The 22,265-nt window shown below is 48.8% G+C and overlaps 1 protein-coding gene and 2 non-coding genes across 4 annotated transcripts in view; 2 read left to right on the plus strand and 1 right to left on the minus strand.

The window, feature by feature from the left end:
- st6gal1 (ST6 beta-galactosamide alpha-2,6-sialyltranferase 1) overlaps positions 1-18,639 on the plus strand; it is a 34,628-nt gene extending 15,989 nt beyond the window's left edge. For both annotated transcript variants that reach the window (XM_061247813.1, XM_061247812.1), the window contains 6 exons: positions 1,819-2,400; positions 2,924-3,185; positions 11,445-11,542; positions 12,521-12,622; positions 12,841-13,015; positions 13,178-18,639. In XM_061247813.1, the coding sequence (XP_061103797.1) occupies positions 1,819-2,400; positions 2,924-3,185; positions 11,445-11,542; positions 12,521-12,622; positions 12,841-13,015; positions 13,178-13,437 (1,479 nt within the window). In that variant the 3' untranslated portion in view covers positions 13,438-18,639. The remainder of the gene's footprint in view (positions 1-1,818; positions 2,401-2,923; positions 3,186-11,444; positions 11,543-12,520; positions 12,623-12,840; positions 13,016-13,177) is intronic.
- Positions 18,640-20,026: 1,387 nt separating this feature from the next.
- Positions 20,027-20,098, minus strand: trnad-guc (transfer RNA aspartic acid (anticodon GUC)). Its single transcript has one exon. It is a non-coding gene; the product is annotated as a tRNA-Asp (tRNA).
- Positions 20,099-20,495: 397 nt separating this feature from the next.
- trnad-guc (transfer RNA aspartic acid (anticodon GUC)) lies at positions 20,496-20,567 on the plus strand. Its single transcript has one exon. It is a non-coding gene; the product is annotated as a tRNA-Asp (tRNA).
- The last annotated feature ends 1,698 nt before the right edge of the window (positions 20,568-22,265 follow it).

The raw sequence follows: 22,265 nt of genomic DNA on the forward strand, positions 1-22,265 counted from the left end.
CTTTTGCACCAAAGGTTAACTGATGTGCTCAGGTGTGTGTTTCAAAAGCACACTGTGTGAAGAGTTTTGAAAAAGTGGACATGGTATTGAGACAAGTGTGAAAACGATTGTAAAAAACTGTAATGTAAATGGACCCATTCATTGAGCAGCATAAACTAGGGCAGCCCATGTGATCCTTCTGATGATGCTGCTGGTGAGGCTGGTTTTGTGGCAGTGCCATTGTGTATTTGGGCTGACCTGTGTGTGTGTGTGGGTGTGTGTGTGTGTACCTGTGTGTGTGTGTCTGTACCTCTCTGTGTGTCTGTGTGTACCTGTGTGTGTGTGTGTGGGTGTGTGTGTACCTCTCTGTGTGTCTGTGTGTACCTGTGTGTGTGTGTGTGTTGGTGTGTGTGTGTGTGTGTGTGTACCTCTCTGTGTGTCTGTGTGTACCTCTCTGTGTGTCTGTGTGTACCTGTGTGTGTGTGTGTGTGTGTGTGTGTGTGTGTGTGTGTGTGAGAGAGAGGTGATAAAAACATCTGGGATGGCAACTGAGGTGGATGAGCTCAACGCATTAATAATGCAGCTCTCTCCCTCCCTCCCCCCCTCTCTCTCACTCCCTCTCACTGTGTGTGTGAGGATGTGTGTGTGTGTGTGAGGGTGTGTGTGTCTGTGTGTGAGGGTGTGTGTGTGTGTGTGTGTGAGAGGGGGTGTGTGTGTGTGTGTGTGTGTGTGTGTGTGTGTGTGAGAGGGTGTGTGTGTGTGTGTGTGTGTGTGTGTGAGAGGGTGTGTATGTGAGAGGGTGTGTGTGTGTCCCTATCTCTCCGGCATGGCGTGAGGGTTGTGCCCGAGCAAGATGGCCATGGTAATCTAACTGTCTATCTACTGCTCTCGTATGAATAAGGCAGTTGTTGTGTTTTTAAAAGAAGAACAACTTGTCAATAGGTTGATTGAGAGCAGTGTTTTTCTCAATAATACATTTGTACAGGTATCTGGGCTAGCTGCCCCAGCTAGGTGAGTTATAATTTCAGGAGTGCCTCCCTTTACTGCCAGTATGACCCCAGGAGCACGAGCTTCAGTGTTTCAAGAAGTTTGCAGGCGCCATTAAAGCTGTACCCCTGAAACTTAAACATGTTCATGTTTCTAGATTCACCAACATAGGAATTAGATGTTTCTTTCTGAATTAAACACGGGGAGGGATCATATATGTAGCCGGAACCCAGGCAGCAGGGCCAGGGGCAGGGGAAAAGCCCAGAGAACAGGGCCTGGGGCAGGGGAAAAGCCCAGAGAACAGGCGCGACCGGAGGAGGCACATTCTGCTGGCAGGACGCTTGGCTTGAGGGTTTAGATCTCAAAAGCAATAAAATCTTAGGAGTGTGCACACCCAGGACTGTAGTGAGGGGCTGCAGGAGAGCCATGGTGATAAACAGCGCTTTACCTCATGCTAGAGCTGGGCCATAGATTGGAAGGCAAAATGTGTGAATAGTGTTCACAGTGTTGCTGTGGATCAGTGTCGCATGTGTCTCTCCTTCTCAGGTCCCGGGCGCGTCTCTGGACCGGGTCTCATGTGTCTCTCCCCCTCCCCAGGTCCTGGGCATGTCTCTGGACCGGGTCTCATGTGTCTCTCCCCCTCCCCAGGTCCCGGGCGTGTCTCTGGACCGGGTCTCATCTGTCTCTCCCCCTCCCCAGATCCCGGGCGCGTCTCTGGACCGGGTCTCATGTGTCTCTCCCCCTCCCCAGGTCCCGGGCGTGTCTCTGGACCGGGTCTCATGTGTCTCTCCCCCTCCCCAGGTCCCGGGCGCGTCTCTGGACCGGGTCTCATGTGTCTCTCCCCCTCCCCAGATCCCGGGCGCGTCTCTGGACCGGGTCAGCCTGCTTTGGCGGTTGCGGCGGCGGGCGCGCAGGGGCGTGGCCTGCATGGGGCTGTTCTGCGTGGCGATGGGCCTGCTGTACGCGCTGTGCGCCGAGAACAGCGTTCCTGTGACGGACGCCATCTTCGGCGTGCGCGCCCGAACCCGCGCCCAGCCGCGCGCACACGCCGTCGCCCGGGCCATCCGCGCCGGGGGCGGGGCCAAGCCCATCTACGCCAACCCCCAGAGCCACCCGGGCATCGTCCCCGGCGACCCGCGCCGGCCGATCCCGGTGCTCTCCGCCCCCAACGCCAGCATGGAGAGGGGCGGGGCCGAGGCGCGGGGCAAGAAGAGGGAGCCTGGAGAGGGGGCGGGGCTTCTGTCCTGGCTGATGCCCCGCCCCCTGCGGAGCCTGCTGGAGGGAATGTTCGGGGGCAGGAGGAGGGGGGCCATGGTGGGGGGGGGCGACGCGGAGCTCTTCGGGCCACACGGCACCCTGGGAGAGGTGTGGGACGACAGGATGTCCAGCAGCAGGCTGGGGCACAGGCTCAGGAAGGTGGTGCAGAACTACCAGGTAAGAGAGAGAGAGAGAGGGAGGGAGGGAGAGAGAGGAAGGGAGAAGGGAGGGAGAGAGACAGAAGGGGGGAGAGGGAGGGGGAGAGAGAGATGTAAGGAGGGGGGGAGAGAGAGAGATGGAAGGGGGGAGAGAGGGAGAGAGGGAGAGAGGTAGAGAGAGGCAGTGAGAAAGAGGGAGGGAGGGAGAGATGGAAGGGGGGAGAGAGATAGAAGGAGGGGGGAGAGAGAGGGAGGGGGAAGAGAGAGGTAGGGAGAGATAGACAGAAGGAAGGGAGAGATGGAGTGGGAGAGAGCGATGGAAGGAGGGGGGGAGAGAGAGGGAGGGGGAGAGAGAGATGGAAGGGGGAGAGGGAGGGGGGAGTGAGAGGGAGGGGGGGGCTTATTCTGCTCCTCAGGCTGTGTGTTTTATTCTCTGCTCCATGAGAAAACATGTAAAGCTTTCTGAGCACAACACTTCTCCACTTCTCTCTCTTCCTCTCTCCCCCTCCCTCCCTCTCCCCCTCTCTGTATCTCTCCCCCAGGCGCTGAATAAGTATGGGGTGCCCCTCCCGTCCCGGGGTGTGGGGGACGGCTCCAGACGCAGTGGGGCAGAGCTGCTGTGTCAGCTGAAGGGGAAAGTGGACGTGACCACCCTCACACCCGACCTCAGGCCCTTCTCCGGCCTGTCCTGGGCCCCCCTGCTGCCCCCGCGACCCCTGACCTCTGACCTGGGGCCCTTCAGGAGCTGTGCGGTGGTGTCGTCCGCGGGGTCACTCAAACACTCCGGGCTGGGGAAGGAGATCGGTGAGCGCCTCGCAAACGCTCTCCCCCTAACGTTACTGTAACGCTCTGCTGCAAATTCAACATTCTCACAATGTCACCCAAACATTTCTTCAACGCTCTGCTGCAAATTCAACATTCTCACAACGTCACCCAAACATTTCTTCAACGCTCTGCTGCAAATTCAACATTCTCACAACGTCACCCAAACATTTCTTCAACGCTCTGCTGCAAATTCAACATTCTCACAACGTCACCCGAACATTTCTGCAACGCTCTGCGGCAAGTTCAACATTCTTACATCACCCTAACGTTTCTGCAACGCTCTGCTGCAAATTCAACATTCTCTCAACGTCACCCTAACGTTTCTACAATGCTCTGCTGCAAATTCAACATTCTCACAACGTTACCCTAACGTTTCTACAACGCTCTGCTGCAAGTTCAACATTCTCACGTCACCCTAACGTTTCTACAACGCTCTGCTGCAAATTCAACATTCTCACAACGTTACCCTTACGTTTCTGCAATGCCATCCATCTATTTTCACCCACTTATCTGGAGTCGGGGCAGTAGGTTAAGCCGGGTATTCCAGGCGTCCCTCTCCCCGGCAACGCATTCCAGCTCCTCCTGGGGGATCCCGAGGCGTTCCTAGGCCAGGAGAGATATATAATCGCTCCAGCGGGTTCTGGGTCTACCTCGGGTCTCCGCCCAGTTGGACGAGCCCGGAAAACCTCCAAAGGGAGGCGCCCGGGAGGCATCCTGATCAGATGCCCGAACCATCTCAATTGGCTCCTTTCGACGCAAAGGAGCAGCGGCTCTACTCCGAGCTCCCTCCGGATGTCCGAGCTCCTCACCCTATCTCTAAGGCTGAGCCCAGCCACCGTACGGAGGAAGCTCATTTCGGCCGCTTGTATCCGCAATCTCGTTCTTTCGGTCACTACCCAAAGCTTGTGACCATAGGTGAGGGTTGGGACGTAGATCGACCGGTAAATCGAGAGCTTTAGCTTCCGGCTCAGCTCCCTCTTCACTGCGATGATCCGCCTGTCGATCTCACACTCCCTTCTACCCTCACTCGTGAACAAGACCCCGAGATACTTCAACTCCTTCACTTGGGGCAATGGCTCGTTCCCAACCCGGAGGGAGCAATCTACCATTTTCTGGCAGAGAACCATGGCCTCGGACTTGGAGGTACTGACTCTCATCCCGGCCGCTTCACACTCGGCTGCAAACCACTCCAGTGCGTGCTGAAGGTCACGGTCCGATAAAGCCAGCAGAACCACGTCGTCTGCAAAAAGCAGAGACGCAATTCTGAGGTCCCCAAACCGGACACTCTCTTCACCTCGGCTGCACCTTGAGATCCTGTCCGTAAATATCACTAACAGGACCAGTGACAAGGGGAAACCTTGGCCGAGTCCAACACCCACTGGAAACATGCTTGACTATGTGCCGAGGATGTGGACACAGCTCTCACTTTGGTTATACAGGGACCGGATGCCTCATAACAACGGCCCCCGGTACCCCATACTCCCGCAGTACCCCCCACAGGGTTCCCTGGGGGACACGGTCGAAAGCCTTCTCCAAGTCCACAAAACACATGTGGACTGGATGGGCAAACTCCCATGACCCCGCCAGCAACCCCGCCAAGGTAAAGACCTGGTCCACTGTTCCACAACCAGGACAGAAGCCAAATTGCTCCTCCACCACCCGACAACATCCCCAGTCCAGGTCAGGGTCAATGACATGACGTGCAAATTTCTGTGTCCGAGTGCATTATTTCCTTGTAAAATAATTAGATAAATTCATGACATATATCACGTCCTTCTATAAAACATATTTAGTCTGAATACACATTGAGTACATTCAAATTTTTTTTTGCATGTTTTGGCATCTCAAACCCTCAAAATGTCAGGTGGCGCAACTGTCCGAGCAAAGGTACAGACTAAGAAAACTATTAAAAATAGTATTTTAATGGTAATAATTTCAGGTATTTAAACACTTTGAAATGTTATACAACAAGTGAGACTTGTTTAGACACATTGTTCCAGATTAAAAAATATGCATTACATCCATTTTGAACAAACTTAAAAAAAAAACCTTTTTAGAAGCTTTATTTGTCATTGACCCGTCAGCAGTTCTCCTCCCCTGCTGAAAACAGCCTGAGACAAGCCCTGCTTTCCCTTTCTGAGTCATCGGATGGTTTGCCAGAACTTCCTCGAGGCCAACCGAAAGTCCTTCTCCATAACCTCCCCGAACTCCTCCCATACCCGGGTTTTTGCTTCAGCGACTGCCGAAGCCGCAGCCCTTCTGGCCACCCGGTACCTGTCTGCTGCTTCAGGGGACCCCCGGGCCAGCCAAGCCCGAAAGGCTTCCTTCTTCAGTTTGATGGCCTCCCTCACCACTGGTGTCCACCAGCGGGTTCTTGGGTTGCCACCCCGACAGGCACCGATGACTTTCTGGCCGCAGCTCCTGCTTGTCGCCTCTGCAATGGAGGCTTTGAACATGGCCCACTCGGACTCCATGTCCCCAGCCCCCCCCAGCATGCGCAAGAAGTTCTTCCGGAGGTGGGAGTTGAAGACCTCATGGACGGGGGCCTCACCCGGATATTCCCAGTTCACCCTCACTACACGTTTGGGTTTACCGGGTCTGCCCGGGTCTGTCCAGCAGCCTCCCCGGCCACTTGATCCAACTCACCACCAGGTGGTGATCAGTTGACAGCTCTGCTCCTCTCTTCACCCGAGTGTCCAAGACATACGGCCGCAGGTCTGATGATATGACCACAAAGTCGATCATCGATCTTTGGCCTAAGGTGCTCTGGTACCAAGTACACTTATGAGCTACCCTATGCTCAAACATGGTGTTTGTTATGGACAATCCATGACCTGCACAGAAGTCCAATAACAAGACACCACTCGGGTTAAGATCAGGCAGGCCATTCCTCCCAATCACCCCCTTCCAGGTTTCTCTATCATTGCCCACTTGAGCGTTGAAGTCACCCAGCAGAACTATGGAGTCTCCGGGCGGCACCCTTTCCAGGATGCCGCCCAGTGTTTCCAAGAAGGCCGGATAGTCTGAACTGCCGTTTGGTGCATAAGCACAAACGACAGTCAGAGCTTTCCCCCCAGCAACACGTAGTCGCAGAGAGGCGACCCTCTCGTTCCCTGGGTGGAACTCCAACACAGTGGCGCTCAGCCGGTGGCTTGTGAGTATCCCCACACCTGCCCAGCGCCTCTCACCCTGAGCAAAAGAACAGAGTGCAGCCCCTCTCCAGGAGTTTGGTTCCGGAACCAGTGCTGTGCGCAGAGGTGAGCCCAACTATTTCTAGTTGGTACCGCTCCGCCTCCCGCACTAGCTCCGGTTCCTTCCCCACCAGAGAGGTGAAGTTCCACGTCCCCAGAACCAGTCTGCGACACCGAGGATCAGCGCGCCCAGATCCCCGCCTTTGCCCACTGCCCATTGGACAAAGCACCCGACTCCGATGCCGACCCCTGCAGGTGGTGAGCCCACAGGGCGTGGACCCCACGTTACCAATTCGGGCTTTGCCCGACCAGGCCTTATCCCATGGGGCCAGACGCTCGCCGACGAGCTCCCCTCCCGGGTCTGGCTCCAGAAGGGGGCCCCGGTTTCCCTTTTCTGGGTGAGGTAGCTTGGTATTTGTGAGTCCGTGTCATGGAGTCTTTGAATTGCTCTTAGTCTGGCCCCTCCCCCTGGACCAATTTGCCTTGGGAGACCTTTCCGGGGGCTAATGCCCCGACAACATAGCTCCCAGGATCACCGGACACACAAACCCCTCCACCACGTTAAGGTGGCAATTCCTTAGAGAGGGTTTCTGCAATGCTCTGCTGCAAATTCAACATTCTCACAACATCACTCTAACGTTTCTGCAACACTCAGCTGCAAATTCAACATTCTCACAACGTCACCCTAACATTTCTGCAACACTCTACAGCAAACGCAATGCTCTCACAATGTCTCCCTAACATTTCTGCAATGCTTTGCAGCAAACGCTGGGGGAACCAGTATCATTCACAAGCCACATGCATTCCAAATCTCAGAATCGGGAAGAAATGTGATCTAAGTCCGGTTGGTCTCCGGTTGTGAGTGAACGCTGGCGCAACTAGCTGCCGCTGCTCTGTGTTTGCGCTGAGTTGTCTGTGTTTGTTTGTGGGCTACGTTTAATTTAGTAACTTATACGCACTGTCAACGCCATCGCGTCATGTCATTTTAACCATCTACTATCCCGTCCATCGTCTGGGTTTATGTTGGTCATAAATCCAACAGGACTGATCTGAACTAACTTGACTAACCTACCTGCAACTACCTGGCTAGCACCTGTGTAACCTGGATTGTTTACGTGGTAACATCTCTACGGATCTACCGGAACTATCTACCATCTCAAAGCTACAAACTGTGGATCTGCCGTCTCTCTGCTCCTGCTTCTGACCCGATTAAGAGCTGGAAAGTGAACTGTCTGCCTCCTAACGCAACGGATTGTTTACGTGGTAACATCTCTACGGATCTACCGGAACTATCTACCATCTATCTACCATCCCAAAGCTACAAACTGTGGATCTACTGTCTCTCTGCTCCTGCTTCAGACCCGATTAAGAGCCGGGGAGTGAACTGTCTGCCACCTAACGCAACGGCCGCCTGCCCGCCTGCCCGCCCGCCTGCCCGGCCTATGTGTCGTTGTGCGAGCCCTCTCATGAGTACCGAGTCTGCTTGGGAAAGTTTCTTGCTTGCTACTTCAGTGGGTGAGTCAGTCTCTTGCTTAGGCGGTTACACTCGCAGGGATTTGGTTACCTCCGTTGCCAGCCCCTAAGGGTGTCAGTGGTTACACTTGTTGGCTAACGTGCTAGACTACTGGGAAGAGGGCTAGGTGCGTCAGTGCTAACCTGTTGTCTCCGGTACGTCTGCTTGATCGAACCGTTTGGTTGGCTGTTTCCCATCCTCCTCCCCAATGCGATCTACCAGCGTGTTGCTGCTCTGGCTCCTTGTCCATGAGCTCTGGCTGGTACGCTGGTTTCCCTGTGAGCCCTGTCAACATTTGCACCAGCGATTGTTTTCCTCATCCATGGCTCTCAACTACTCATCGGCCTGTCTCCGCAGCTTGCGAAAAAACTGTTCCGAATGTCTGGATGCCCTTTTGTCACATCAACACCTCGGCATTCTGCACCCTCGCCCCAAATACATTCACCGGGGCTCTCGTAGGACGTTTGCCCGTTATCTTCACCCCAACAACATTGACTCTCTCTGGAGCTGGACTCGGAACATAAAACGGAACGCTGTACAGCGCACTGCTGATTTCAACAATCTATGCCCCATAACGTCAGTGAAAGTCCCATTATTCTACTTCAAAGAATGCATCTTTTGCTTTGCTCAATGTACGATCTCTTAACAACAAAGCACCTTTCATTAATGCTGTAATTACCGATATAGGTATTGACTTTATGTGTCTCACTGAAACCTGGCAAGTACCAAATGAATTTATCACACTAAATGAAGCCATCCCATCTGGGTATGAGTTTATTGATAAGCCACGCTCGACTGGGCGTGGGGGAGGACTTGCAGTGTTCCATCGTTCCTGGTTTAAGTTTGTGCGTGTGCCCCTGCGGGATTTTTCATCCTTTGAATGTCTTGCTTTGAAATGTACTGGTAGTCTACCACTACTCCTTTTACTTATCTACAGGCCTCCTAAAGCATCTTCTGTTTTCTTAAATTAATTTTCTGAGCTGCTATCTGCTGTGTGCCCTATGTATTCATCGATCCTGGCTCTGGGTGATTTTAATATACATGTGGATTCAAATAACTGTACCTTTGCTGATAATTTTCTTAGTATGCTAAACTGTTTTGATCTTACTCAGCATGTAAACTTTCCCACTCACTCGAAAGGTCACATTGTAGACCTTGTCTGCACTGCTGGTATCTCTCCATCTGACCTTGGCCCCAAGGATCTCTCTGTCTCTGACCACAAAGCTGTCTTGTTCAATATTGCTGTTCCTGAGCCTCACCGCCGCCCCCGTCCATCACGCTCCATCATGTTTAGGAACACCCAGAACATTGACACAGCTGAACTGTTAGACACGCTGCAATCCCAACTCACGGATCAGCCACTTAACATGTGTCCTGATGATCTTGTTCTATTCTACAATTCTCATCTATCTAACATGTTAAATCAGATTGCCCTGTTGAAAACACACACCGTCTCCTTCCTACGCTCGGCTCCATTGTATACACCTGAGCTGCGTAAAATGAAGGCTGCTGGCCGCCAACTGGAGCGGCTTAGCAAAAAGACTGGACTAACGGTGCACATGCAGGCATATAAAGATCATGTCCTGGCCTACAAGGAGGCTCTTAATGAGGCTAAATCTGTGCATTACACCAACATTATTGCCAGAGGTCAGAGTAACCCTAGAGCCCTCTTCTCCACAGTCAACAAGATACTCCAGCCTACCAAACGCTTTCCACTCACCCCTTCCACTGATATCTGCTGTGAGTTTCTTAATTTTTTCCAAAACAAAATCAGCACCATCTACAGTCAATTTCAATCACTCCCTACTGCTATCACGCCAAGTGGTGCTCCCATTTCCCATACCTCGATGAGCACTTTGTCCATGACCTTGCCACTAAGGCTAGGAGCACTACCTGCCTCTTGGACCCTATGCCTACCCCACTGGTCAAAAACTGCCTGCCAGCTCTATGCCCCCTCCTCGTTCATATTATAAATGTATCTCTTTTAACTGGTTCTGTTCCTTGCTCACTCAAAACTGCAGCTATCACCCCTGTCCTTAAGAAATCTGGAGCAGCTGTTGATGATCTGAAAAACTATCGACCCATCTCCAAACTCCCATTCATAGCCAAACTCCTTGAGCGCACTGTTTCTTCCCAACTCCAAGAACACCTGACACCTCACAGCCTATGGGAAGTGTTTCAGTCCAGTTTTAGGGCTAAGCACAGCACTGAGACGGCCCTGGTCAAGGTCGTAAACGACCTGCTCATTGCTGCTGACACAGGCCATGTCAGCATTCTCCTGTTGCTGGACCTCACTGCTGCCTTCGACACGGTCTGTCACAACACACTGCTCACCCGGTTGGAAACACTCTCGGGTATCACTGGCACTCCACTGTCCTGGTTTAGGTCATATTTCACAGCGAGGGAACAGTTTGTCTCCTTAGGTAATTTCAGGTCCCCCAGTTCACCCCTCTCACATGGTGTTCCCCAGGGTTCTGTCCAAGGTCCCCTGGCTCTTTGTCATTTACATCCTCCCCCTTGGTGACATCTTACGTCAGTATGGTTTAAACTTACACTGCTATGCTGACGACACACAGATTTATATTCACATTAAGCCCTCCCACACACTCCCTCCCTCCAATCTGGTCACCTGCCTCAATGCCATTAGCACCTGGATGACACAGAATTTTCTCAAACTTAACCATGACAAAACAGAAGCCATACTCATTGCCACACCAGCTGTATTGAAAAAAACTCAAACTATCACATTTATCCATCCCGGCTATTTCACTACCACTACCTCTGAAGTTAAAAACCTTGGTGTCATTATTGATTCTACCCTCTCATTTGACACTCACATAAAAAACATCACCAAAACAGCTTTCTTCCACCTCAAAAACATTTCCAAACTCCGCCCCTCACTTAACCCCACCGCTGCTGAGACTCTCATCCATGCGTTCATAACCTCCAGACTTGATTACTTTAACGCCCTTCTCTTTGGTATCTCAGCAAAGAGATTAAACAGACTCCAATACATTCAAAATTCCGCTGCAAGAGTTCTCACCCGCACTAGGCCCTGGCAACACATCACTCCCATCCTCCATCAACTACACTGGCTCCCTGTGCAATACCTCAAATCACCTCACTGTCCACCTTCAAATCCAAGCTCAAAACTCACCTTTTCACGCTTTTCCTCCCTACTCCTAACTGACCCCTCCATCTCACTCTCGCCATGTCCCATCCTATTGTTGTTTGTTGTTTTATATACTTTATTTTATTGTCTACATTTTTGTATAGTGTCTTTTAATAAGTGTACAGTGTCTGCCCCTATATGTTGTTTTATGACTGCCACTTGCCACTACTGTACAGTGTCCTTGGGTGACGTTAAAGGCGCTTTAAATAAAATGTATTATTATTATTATTCATACGGCACTGCGTCACAGTGAACCACGGAAACGCACAGTACAGTTATGCTGGGGAGATGAATCCACGCTGAGTAAGACTTTCAGTGAAATCAGAATTGTGAGTATTTCACATGTTCCTCTTCTGTCCCAGACTCCCATGATGCCGTGCTGCGGTTCAACGCGGCTCCCACGGCCGGCTATGAGAAGGACGTGGGGATGAAGACCACCGTGCGCCTCATTAACTCACAGGTACCCCACACACCTCACCTGGCTCAGTGCATATCTCAGTGGTAGGAAGCAGTGTGTGTGTTAATTTAAGGGCACCAGTGCGATGATCTTCATCTGAATAAAGGTGTTCCACATGACTCTATTTTGGGACCCCTTCTCCTTTCAAATTTTACTAACGAACTTGTTATCCATTATTATGTCAAACCAATATCCATTTATATGCAGATGATACAGTAATCTACGCTGCCTGTTCAGAAGTATCGCAGATAATCTCCAGTCAAAAATGGTTTGCTATAAATAGACTAGTTCTTAATCAGACAAAATCTTACACCATGTTGTTTGGTACAAGGCAAAAGTTGTTGCAGACTGTTTGCAGAATGTTTGTGCAATGTTTGTGTAATGTTGTGTAGAATGTTTGTGTAATGTTGTGCAGAATGTTTGTGTAATATTTGTGTAATGTTGTGCAGAATGTTTGTGTAGCGTTTGTGTAATGTTGTGCAGGATGTTTGTGTAATGTTTGTGTAATGTTGTGCAGAATGTTTGTGTAATGTTGTGCAGGTGATGTGTAATGTTTGTGTAGTGTTTGTGTAATGTTTGTGTATGGTTTGTGTAATGTTTGTGTAATGTTGTGTAGTGTTTGTGTAGTGTTTGTGTAATGTTCTGCAGGTGATGTGTAGTGTTTGTGTAATGTTTGTGTAATGTTATGCAGGTGATGTGTAGTGTTTGTGTAATGTTTGTGTAATGTTGTGCAGGTGAAGTGTAATGTTTGTGTAATGTTGTGCAGGTGATGTGTAGTGTTTCTGCAGTGTTTTTGTAGTGTTTGTGTAATGTTGTGCAGGTGATGTGTAGTGTTTGTGTAGTGTTGTGCAGGTGATGTGTAATGTTTGTGTAATGTTGTGCAGGTGATGTGTAGTGTTTGTGCAGTGTTTGTGTAGTGTTGTGCAGGTGATGTGTAGTGTTTGTGTACTGTTTGTGTAATGTTTGTGTAATGTTGTGCAGGTGATGGCCTCTGATGACCACCGCTTCCTGTCCAGTTCCCTGTACAGTGCTGGCGTCCTGGTGGCCTGGGACCCCGCCCCCTACTCCTCAGACCTGAGCGAGGTCACCTCACCTTTACCTGTATCACACCTTTAGCTATATACCTTCACCTGTACCATACCTTTACCTGCACACATTAACCTATACCTCCCCATCCTCTCACCTTTACCCACACCATACCTTTATCTGTACACCTTTACCTGTACCTGCAACACAACTTTACATGCCGTCCTGCACCTCACCTTTACCTCCATCTCACCTGTCCCTCTCTGTGTCTGCAGTGGTACAACCGGACGGATTACCCCATATTCCTGCAGTATCAGAAGTACCGGCGGCTGCACCCACAGCAGCCATTTTACATCCTGCACCCGCGCGTGGAGTGGCAGCTCTGGGACACCATTCAGGCCAACATGGCCGAGGCCATCCAGAGAAACCCGCCATCCTCCGGCCTGCTGGGTACGTGTGTGTGTGTGTGTGTGTGTGTGTGTGCGCATGTTCCTGTGATAGACCCTCTCCTGCAGGGACAGTGCTGATGATGTCAGTGTGTGAGGTAGTACACATGTACGTGTTCCTGTGATAGCCCCTCTCTCTCTCTCTCTGTCTCTCTCTCTCCTGCAGGGACAGTGCTGATGATGTCAGTGTGTGAGGTAGTACATGTGTACGAGTTCCTGCCCTCACGGCGGAAGACAGAGCTGTGCCATTACTACCAGCGGTTCTATGACGCGGCCTGCACGCTGGGGGCCTACCACCCGCTGCTCTACGAGAAGAACCTGGTCAAGCGCATGAACCGCGGGCCTGACCGAGACATCTTCAACCACGGCCGCGTCACCCTGCCCGGGCTCCACAGCTTCAACTGCACACACAGGGCCACGCACTGACCGCATACTGACCACACACTGACCACATACTGACCACATACTGACCACACAGGGCCACGCACTGACCACATACTGCACACACAGGGCCACGCACTGACCACATACTGACCACACACTGACCACATACTGCACACACAGGGCCAAGCACTGACCGCATACTGACCACACACTGACCACATACTGCACACACTGACCACACAGGGCCACGCACTGACCGCATACTGACCACACACTGACCACATACTGACCACACAGGGCCACGCACTGACCGCATACTGACCACACACTGACCACATACTGACCACACAGGGCCAAGCACTGACCGCATACTGACCACACACTGACCACATACTGCACACACAGGGCCACACACTGACCACATACTGACCACACTGACCACATACTGCACACACAGGGCCAAGCACTGACCGCATACTGACCACACACTGACCACATACTGCACACACAGGGCCACACACTGACCACATACTGCACACACAGGGCCACGCACTGACCGCATACTGACCACACACCGACCACATACTGGACACACAGGGCCACGCACTGACCACACACCGACCATATACTGCACACACAGGGCCATGCACTGACCACACACTGACCACATACTGCACACACAGGGCCATGCACTGACCGCATACTGACCACACACTGACCACATACTGCACACACAGGGCCACGCACTGACCGCATACTGACCACACACCGACCACATACTGGACACACAGGGCCACACACTGACCACATACTGCACACACAGGGCCACACACTGACCACATACTGCACACACAGGGCCACGCACTGACCGCATACTCTCCACACACTGACCACATACCGACCACACAAGGCCATGCACTGACCACACACTGACCACATACTGCACACACAGGGCCATGCACTGACCGCATACTGACCACACACTGACCACATACTGACCACAAAGGGCCATGCACTGACCGTATACTGACCACATACCGACCACACAGGGCCATGCACTGACCACACACTGACCACATACTGCACACACAGGGCCACGCACTGACCGCATACTGACCACACACTGACCACATACCGACCACACAGGGCCATGCACTGACCACACACTGACCACATACTGCACACACAGGGCCATGCACTGACCGCATACTGACCACACACTGACCACATACTGACCACAAAGGGCCATGCACTGACCACACACTGACCACATACCGACCACACAGGGCCATGCACTGACCGCATACTGACCACACACTGACCACATACTGACCACAAAGGGCCATGCACTGACCACACACTGACCACATACCGACCACACAGGGCCATGCACTGACCACACACTGACCACATACTGCACACATACCAACCACACAGGGCCATGCACTGACTGCATACTGCCCACATACTGACCACACAGGGCCATGTACTGACCGCATACTGCCCACATACTGACCACACAGGGCCATGCACTGACCGCATACTGACCACATACTGACCACACAGGGCCATGCACTGACCGCATACTGACCACACACTGACCACACAGGGCCATGCACTGACCGCATACTGCCCACATACTGACCACACAAGGCCATGTACTGACCGCATACTGCCCACATACTGACCACATACTGACCACACAGGGCCACGCACTGACCACATATGGCCCACATACTGACCACACAGGGCCATGCACTGACCGCATACTGCCCACATACTGACCACACAGGGCCATGCACTGACCGCATACTGCCCACATACTGACCACTCTCTCTCTCTCACACACTCTCTCACACACACACTAGAGTAGTGATGGACTGCACCAGGCAGATCTGGGCTAGCACTCATTCAGCTTTAGTATCAAACCAGAAACAGTCAGACAATCAGTGGGGATCCATGGAAGTTCGGTCTGCATGCATGCAGTATAACATGAACACAAGGCATTATGGGCAATGTAGGCAACATGGCACCCATAACTCATACCAACCTATAACCAGGGGATAGCTCGCTAGGTACTACGATACGTTCTGGCAAAAACAGATTATACCAGTGACTGAGTACATAGATCGTTTCGGCAAATTTAAACAATCAGAACTATACTGGGAGGACGATGAAATTAGCAACATTTCGGTCCTTCCTGAAGTAGTGAACAGACGGAGCCAAGAGACGTGGCTCACCAAACAGAACGAAAGCACCCATCACATTTCCAAACCGGCAGCCATCTTGTGTGTGAGTAAGAGGGAGCTCTCCTGTTATTGGCTGATTTAAGCAGCTATGTACAAGTGAAAAAACAAGCTCATTCAGAAGGTTAGATTTTGATACAATATTTTAAAGCACACATAAACACACTGCATACACACACACTCACTGCACTTATGCAAAAACACACTCTTACTATATCACACACATAAACACACTTACTGTATACACACACACCCACAAACTGTACTTATGCAAAGACACACTCTTACTGTACACACACATTACACACAATTCCACACACACTTACTATGCACTGAAACACTCAGACTGGACTGTATGGCTCACACACACTCTCACAATCAACAGACCTACAACTCACTGCCCTACCGACATCTGACTGACCTCCTGACAGACAGACACGTGTACAGATGGACAGACACACAGATGCACGACTGGTTGTTTGATACTGCCGTGTACTGCACCATCCCTAAACATGCACATAACCCACCCAGTCTATACTATCCTACATGCACATAACCCACCCAGTCTACACTACCCTACATGCACATAACCCACCTAGTCTACACTACCCTACATGCACATAACCCACCCACAGTCTATACTATCCTACATGCACATAACCCACCCAGTCTACACTACCCTACATGCACATAACCCACCCAGTCTTTACTACCCATCCCTACATGCACATAACCCACAGAGTCTATACTACCCATCCCTACATGCACATAACCCACCCAGTCTACACTACCCTACATGTACATAACCCACCCAGTCTATACTACCCATCCCTACATGCACATAACCCACCCAGTCTACACTACCCTACATGCACATAACCCACCCAGTCTATACTACCCATCCCTACATGCACATAACCCACCCACAGTCTATACTGTGATTTATCTCACACTGTGCTGCTGTACAGGAGAGGTGGGCCAGGAACTCTTTTACATAGAATGTGTCTGCATGCCTACAGTAGCTCACACACTGCACATCTGGGGTTAGACCTCAGGGGGCGCTGTTGCTCCTGAGCAGAAAGTTGTTTTAAAAAAGCAGGTTGCAACTGAATGAACACAAAGACGTGCAAGTCAGCATGTCAAAAACAACATGCAGTCATCAGCATGGATGATTTCACCTTAAAAAATACATACCGTAAATCCTCAAATTGTGGCCGGGGTCTTTTATTTACTTAGGCTGCACAAAGCACAGGCCTTTATTTGGGACAGGCTTGTATTGACAGGCCTTTATTTCTTACTAGGCTTCTGTTGTAGAATTTTATTCTTAGAAATAAAATAAAAGGCTACACTTAAAGTGGGCCAACACTGTTCAACACTTCCTGTAACCGTTAAGAAACGCAAATTGAGTAGCTAAACCATTAATGAAAGCCAAAACAGATGCGTCTTCATAAAATAACAACTTGCCAGACACGCCTTCATGAACAATAACAAATTAGCGTAGATAACAGCAAGGGATCTTTTTTTCCTCAAGTGCGTTTTATTGTGAGACATGCATTTCGTTTGGAGCAGCATACCGGTAGGCTATCAAAAGATTTTCGGTTTGGTTTGGATTTAATTTACTTTTGGACTGTTTGATTCTATTGCTAAATGTTAGGACTGATGGGCACTGAAATCTGGGGGGTATTTGATGGTTGAAAGTTGAAAGTGTGTCGGGATTTCCACCCGTCTGTTTATTGCAAGTCAAGGCAGCCGCTTTCATTCATTCATTGAACGTGCGCTGTGCTGTAAATACATGGAAACCTTATTGCGTAGCCAATTAGCCTAAATTGAGTTAATTTTTAATTTTGCCTAATTTTACTTTTTATTAAATTCATAGGCTGGAATGCCTCACGGCAACAATTGTGTTTAAATGTATACTGCTTCAGCCTTTGGCAAGCTACTCAGAAGGGGGCGGCAAGCGACTGGTAGCTTGAGAGCAACGTGTTGGAGACCCATGGTGTAGGACAACGACTTTTCATTGGCAACAGTATTAAACCAACCAACAATATAAAATATTAAGAAGAGCTCTTTTATTTCATTGAGTTAAATCGAAACAATGTCTTCTAGTGCTCATGGACTGATAGCCCTACTGGTAGGCAATATTACCCAGGCTTGTATTTGGGGGCCGGCCTTTATTTGTCCAAATCGACCACGCCCCCGGCTATTATCCGAGGCCCGGCTTCAAATAGAATCCCGGACACAATTTGAGGATTTACGGTATATATATGGGGAGGAAGGTATGATCAGAATATGATGAATTCTGTTTGCTATGGAGTGTTAAGGCCCGTCTCTAGAGGGGTGTCTGAGACTGAGGCTGAGGACTTGTTTAGCCAATCCTGAGTCAAATATCTACAGACTCTACAGACACCAGTAAAACAACTGCAGACTACTGACAATTTTTACATGAAACATATTTTCACAGATATTGCAACAAATTCCCCTTCTTATTGTGTGTTTTGGATAGTATTTTGCTGTTTGTAGAGGTATGTAGAGTGTGCTCATTCTCTACCAGCATGCAAAGAGGTAAAGTATTTGAGGTGAACATTTGGCCCAGGTGTAACCCAGCGCCCAGGTGTAACCCAGCGTATCATGCCCTTCATACCTTTTCACCTTCTCCTCCAAGTGGATAAAAGCTGGAACTGTGTTTTATTTTTATTTTTTTCTTCTACAAAACCAATGCAACATTAAATGAACTATTATTTTTGTATCTATTTTTCATTTTGATTTTTTGCATGTTGAAGATCTGGAATGAAGACTGGAAGGTTAAAACATGCACACTTAACTGCCTGCTCAAACAAGGGAAATATATATTTTATTAAGACATTGTAAGTTGTATTTTTATTGGATGGACAACGTACTTTATCATGTTCAAAGAAATGAACCTGTGGAGACATTTACTTTACTTTTTATTTTCATACATTTGTCAAATTTCATCAAATAACATTTGCTGTAGAACACACTGAACTTGTTTAAGCTTCTGTTCTTTCAGGCAGGTTGTGTTTGGAAGTCTTGCTGCAGAGCCCCCCCCCCCCACACACACACACACACACACACCACTGTTATGATGTCATTATTGTATTATAATTATATTACTCACTCACGTTTATGTTTGGCCCTTTTTCACCCAGTGTATCACTGTCTAGCTGTGTTTGACCCAGGTTATTACGGTCCAGCCCCGTTTGACCCTGTGGGGCCATGTGGGGCCCTGTTTGACCCTGTTTGACCCTGTGGGGCCCTGTTTGACCCTGTTTGACCCTGTGGGGCCCTGTTTGACCCTGTTTGACCCTGTGGGGCCCTGTTTGACCCTGTTTGACCCTGTGGGGCCCTGTGGGGCCCTGTTTGACCCTGTTTGACCCTGTGGGGCCCTGTTTGACCCTGTGGGGCCCTGTGGGGCCATGTTTGACCCAGGTTATTACGGTCCAGCCCGGTTTGACGATGTTGGGCCCTGTAGAGACAGATTCTGCAGAGTTTTGCCACATGGCTCTGTTCTCTCTGATTCACACCTGAGCTAACAGACTGTCCCAGGCCAGCTGCCCCAGCACCTGTACATAAGCCCATGTTCCAGACACACACACACACACACACACACACACACACACACACACAACGCTGACCCACGCAGTCATTCACTATGGCTGTGTGCCCGCATGTCCACATGCAGTTCTCCTGACGGCCACTAGAGGCTGACTGCTCACTCAGACCAGCACCCCAAAAGCTGGGGGCAGCTGCAGGCTGACTGCATCCCTTTCTCTCCCTGGATCTGTTCCTCTGAATCCGTGTTATGTGTTTCTGCCGTGTTTTAATTGGGGTGGGGGTGTGAGAACCACATCATCCTCATCCTAACCCTGCTGTTCAGGACGGCTGAACCTTACCGCAGCGTTAGCAGAACGTTCGCCTGCACCTCGTGCGAACTGTGCCTGTGACCCTGTCTGATGCAGAGCCAGAATGCAAAAGCATAATATTGAAATAACCATATTGGGGGGGGGGGTTAATAAAGAAGTACACTGACAGGTTTGTAAACTAGTCCTTCTTTCTGGTTCTGTTACAGCAGCTTTCTGGTTCTGTTACAGCAGCTTTCTGGTTCTGTTAAAGCAGCTTTCTGGTTCTGTTAAAGCAGCTTTCTGGTTCTGTTTAAGCAAATTTTATATTAATTTACTCCACAAGGCTAAAATTATTGAACCTGCAGAACTCACGATGCATGGCAGCCTGCTCATCTCAGCGAGCATCACATTTCAGTTTATATCACAAAATTCACTGATGGATAAGAATAGAAAACACATGCTCCAGTACCATGGAGGCTTTGCTGATGGACAATAAAATGACAAAGCGATGATCGAAAAGCAATCCTCCCCGTCGGGGAATTGAACCCCGGTCTCCCGCGTGACAGGCGGGGATACTGACCACTATACTAACGAGGAGCGCCATGGCAATACTCCACACCGAAGACCAGAAAAAAATGGAACGGACAAACGCAACGCTACTGTACAATCTTGGCTCCATATATTTTTTTCTGGCTTTGTTGAGGAGTATTTCCGGGTCGCTCCTCGTTGTGGTGAAATATGGACATAGGCACACATCGCCGTCTACAAATCTTTGGAAATCATCAAATGTTTCCCTGCCTAGGGCATCCAACAATATGGTTTATTCTGTTCCGTCATTGGACAGTGGAGTTGAGCTTTCTGTGACCACAATAAACCTCATGAAGTCCTGCTGTATGCTGTAAAAAATCTCAAAGATTCCAACCATTCCATAGCAGCGTTGTGTTCGTCCGTTCCATTTTTTTCTCGTCTTCAGTGCGGAGTATGGCCAGCTCACTCCTCGTTAGTATAGTGGTGAGTATCCCCGCCTGTCACGCGGGAGACCGGGGTTCAATTCCCCGACGGGGAGGATTAACATTTTCATTGTGGTGATCATATGGAATGTAGCAGATTTAGCGTTCAGTCAACAGCAGAGTATGTCTTTAGAGTATTAACGGAGTCTTGGACAGGCTGAAAAGCCACTAACTCAGTGCATGCACATACTCACTCACTGTTGTAACCCACATTGTGTCACAAAAGACAACATAGAATAACAAAAAACTTATTTCAAGCCAAAGATGTCCAACTGATGTACATGTTTTATTAACTAATCATTCATAAAACATATGTAAATGATTAGTAAACAATAAGTTACTATGAAAATGTAATATTTACACATGATTTGTTTACATTTCCAATGCTGTTATACGTACATCAGTAACAAAACATTTAAATACATTAGCAATTGATTAATACATTATTATTTATGATAAATAATGTTCTAAGACATAAACCATAAACTAATCTTTAACAAATATATGTTTGACCCATATATGTAAATGATTAGTAAACAATTAGTTATTTTATAAATTTAAAATTTAAGTTTGATTAGGGTCTGCAAAAAGTTTGTAAATGACGAGTAAATGTTATATTAACATTAATATTAATATTATATTAATAATCTGTAAGTTTACAGATCATATATAAAATGTGAGAAGCCATGAAACTGTCATATGTTACTGTACAAATCATTTACAAATGACAGTATAAGTCTAACAAATCATATATTTTATATATATTTTATAGTAACTAATTGTTTACTAATCATTTACATGTGTTTTAATTATTAGCTAATGATTTGCAAATTACTTACACATGAACTGTCTAACAACTAATTATGTATTCATCATTTACAAATAGATTCAAATAATAAGTTATTAATTAGTTAATCAATACCTAATAACTTAAAAATAACTTACAAGGGATACAAATCAAAAGGGGCTAGGCGCGAACCAAAACATCCAACAAAAGCCAGTGGCACAATATCAATGTGTGGTCAAAAAAAAAAAAAATGTGTTAAGGACTACCATAAAGAATGAATGGGAAGCATTAAGGGGAGTATTTTTAAGTATTAATGAATCCCGCGTGGGAGACCCAGGTTCGATTCCCCGACAGGGAGACTACTTTTGTTTTTGTTAATCACTAGTATTACTCTAGTCTGTGTGACTGACAAGTTGATCACAATATCCACAATTGTTGCCCTTATTTAATTTGCTATAGGTCTAGTTTTCTTTAAGGTACAATAGGTAAGATTTCTATGTTAAAACATTGTTACAAGAAGATTGTAAATCCCTTCCTGTCATTGAAAAAGGTTCACTGACACGTTGACTCACCCTCTTCCTGTGTTTATAGTCCTTAAATTCAGGTTTCAAAATAAACAGTTGACGGCCTGACACTCATTATGTATCTGCACAATAATTCAAGCTCATTGGTTGAACATTGGTTCTAATTGCCAGTCAATGGCATTTCAACTCAGCACGTTTACAGAGAAGGGGGAGGGATAAACAGTGTTGTGGTTTGAGGGTGTTTGTTGCTGCTATTCCTCTCTTGACCTTTAGAAGTCTGAAATTACCTGTACCTTTAAGGTCCAGCTCTCCCACCTGGCATTCTCACACCTCTATCCCTACATCTCACTGCTGCGTATCGTGCTCCCTCTGTCTTTGATATCGGAGACTAACCTGGTTTGTCGCTTTAAGTGTGACTTCATGAATGATCCGACACAGCTGCA

This window comes from Conger conger, chromosome 7, assembly GCF_963514075.1.
Source record: "Conger conger chromosome 7, fConCon1.1, whole genome shotgun sequence".
NCBI classification, from domain to species: Eukaryota; Metazoa; Chordata; class Actinopteri; order Anguilliformes; family Congridae; genus Conger; species Conger conger.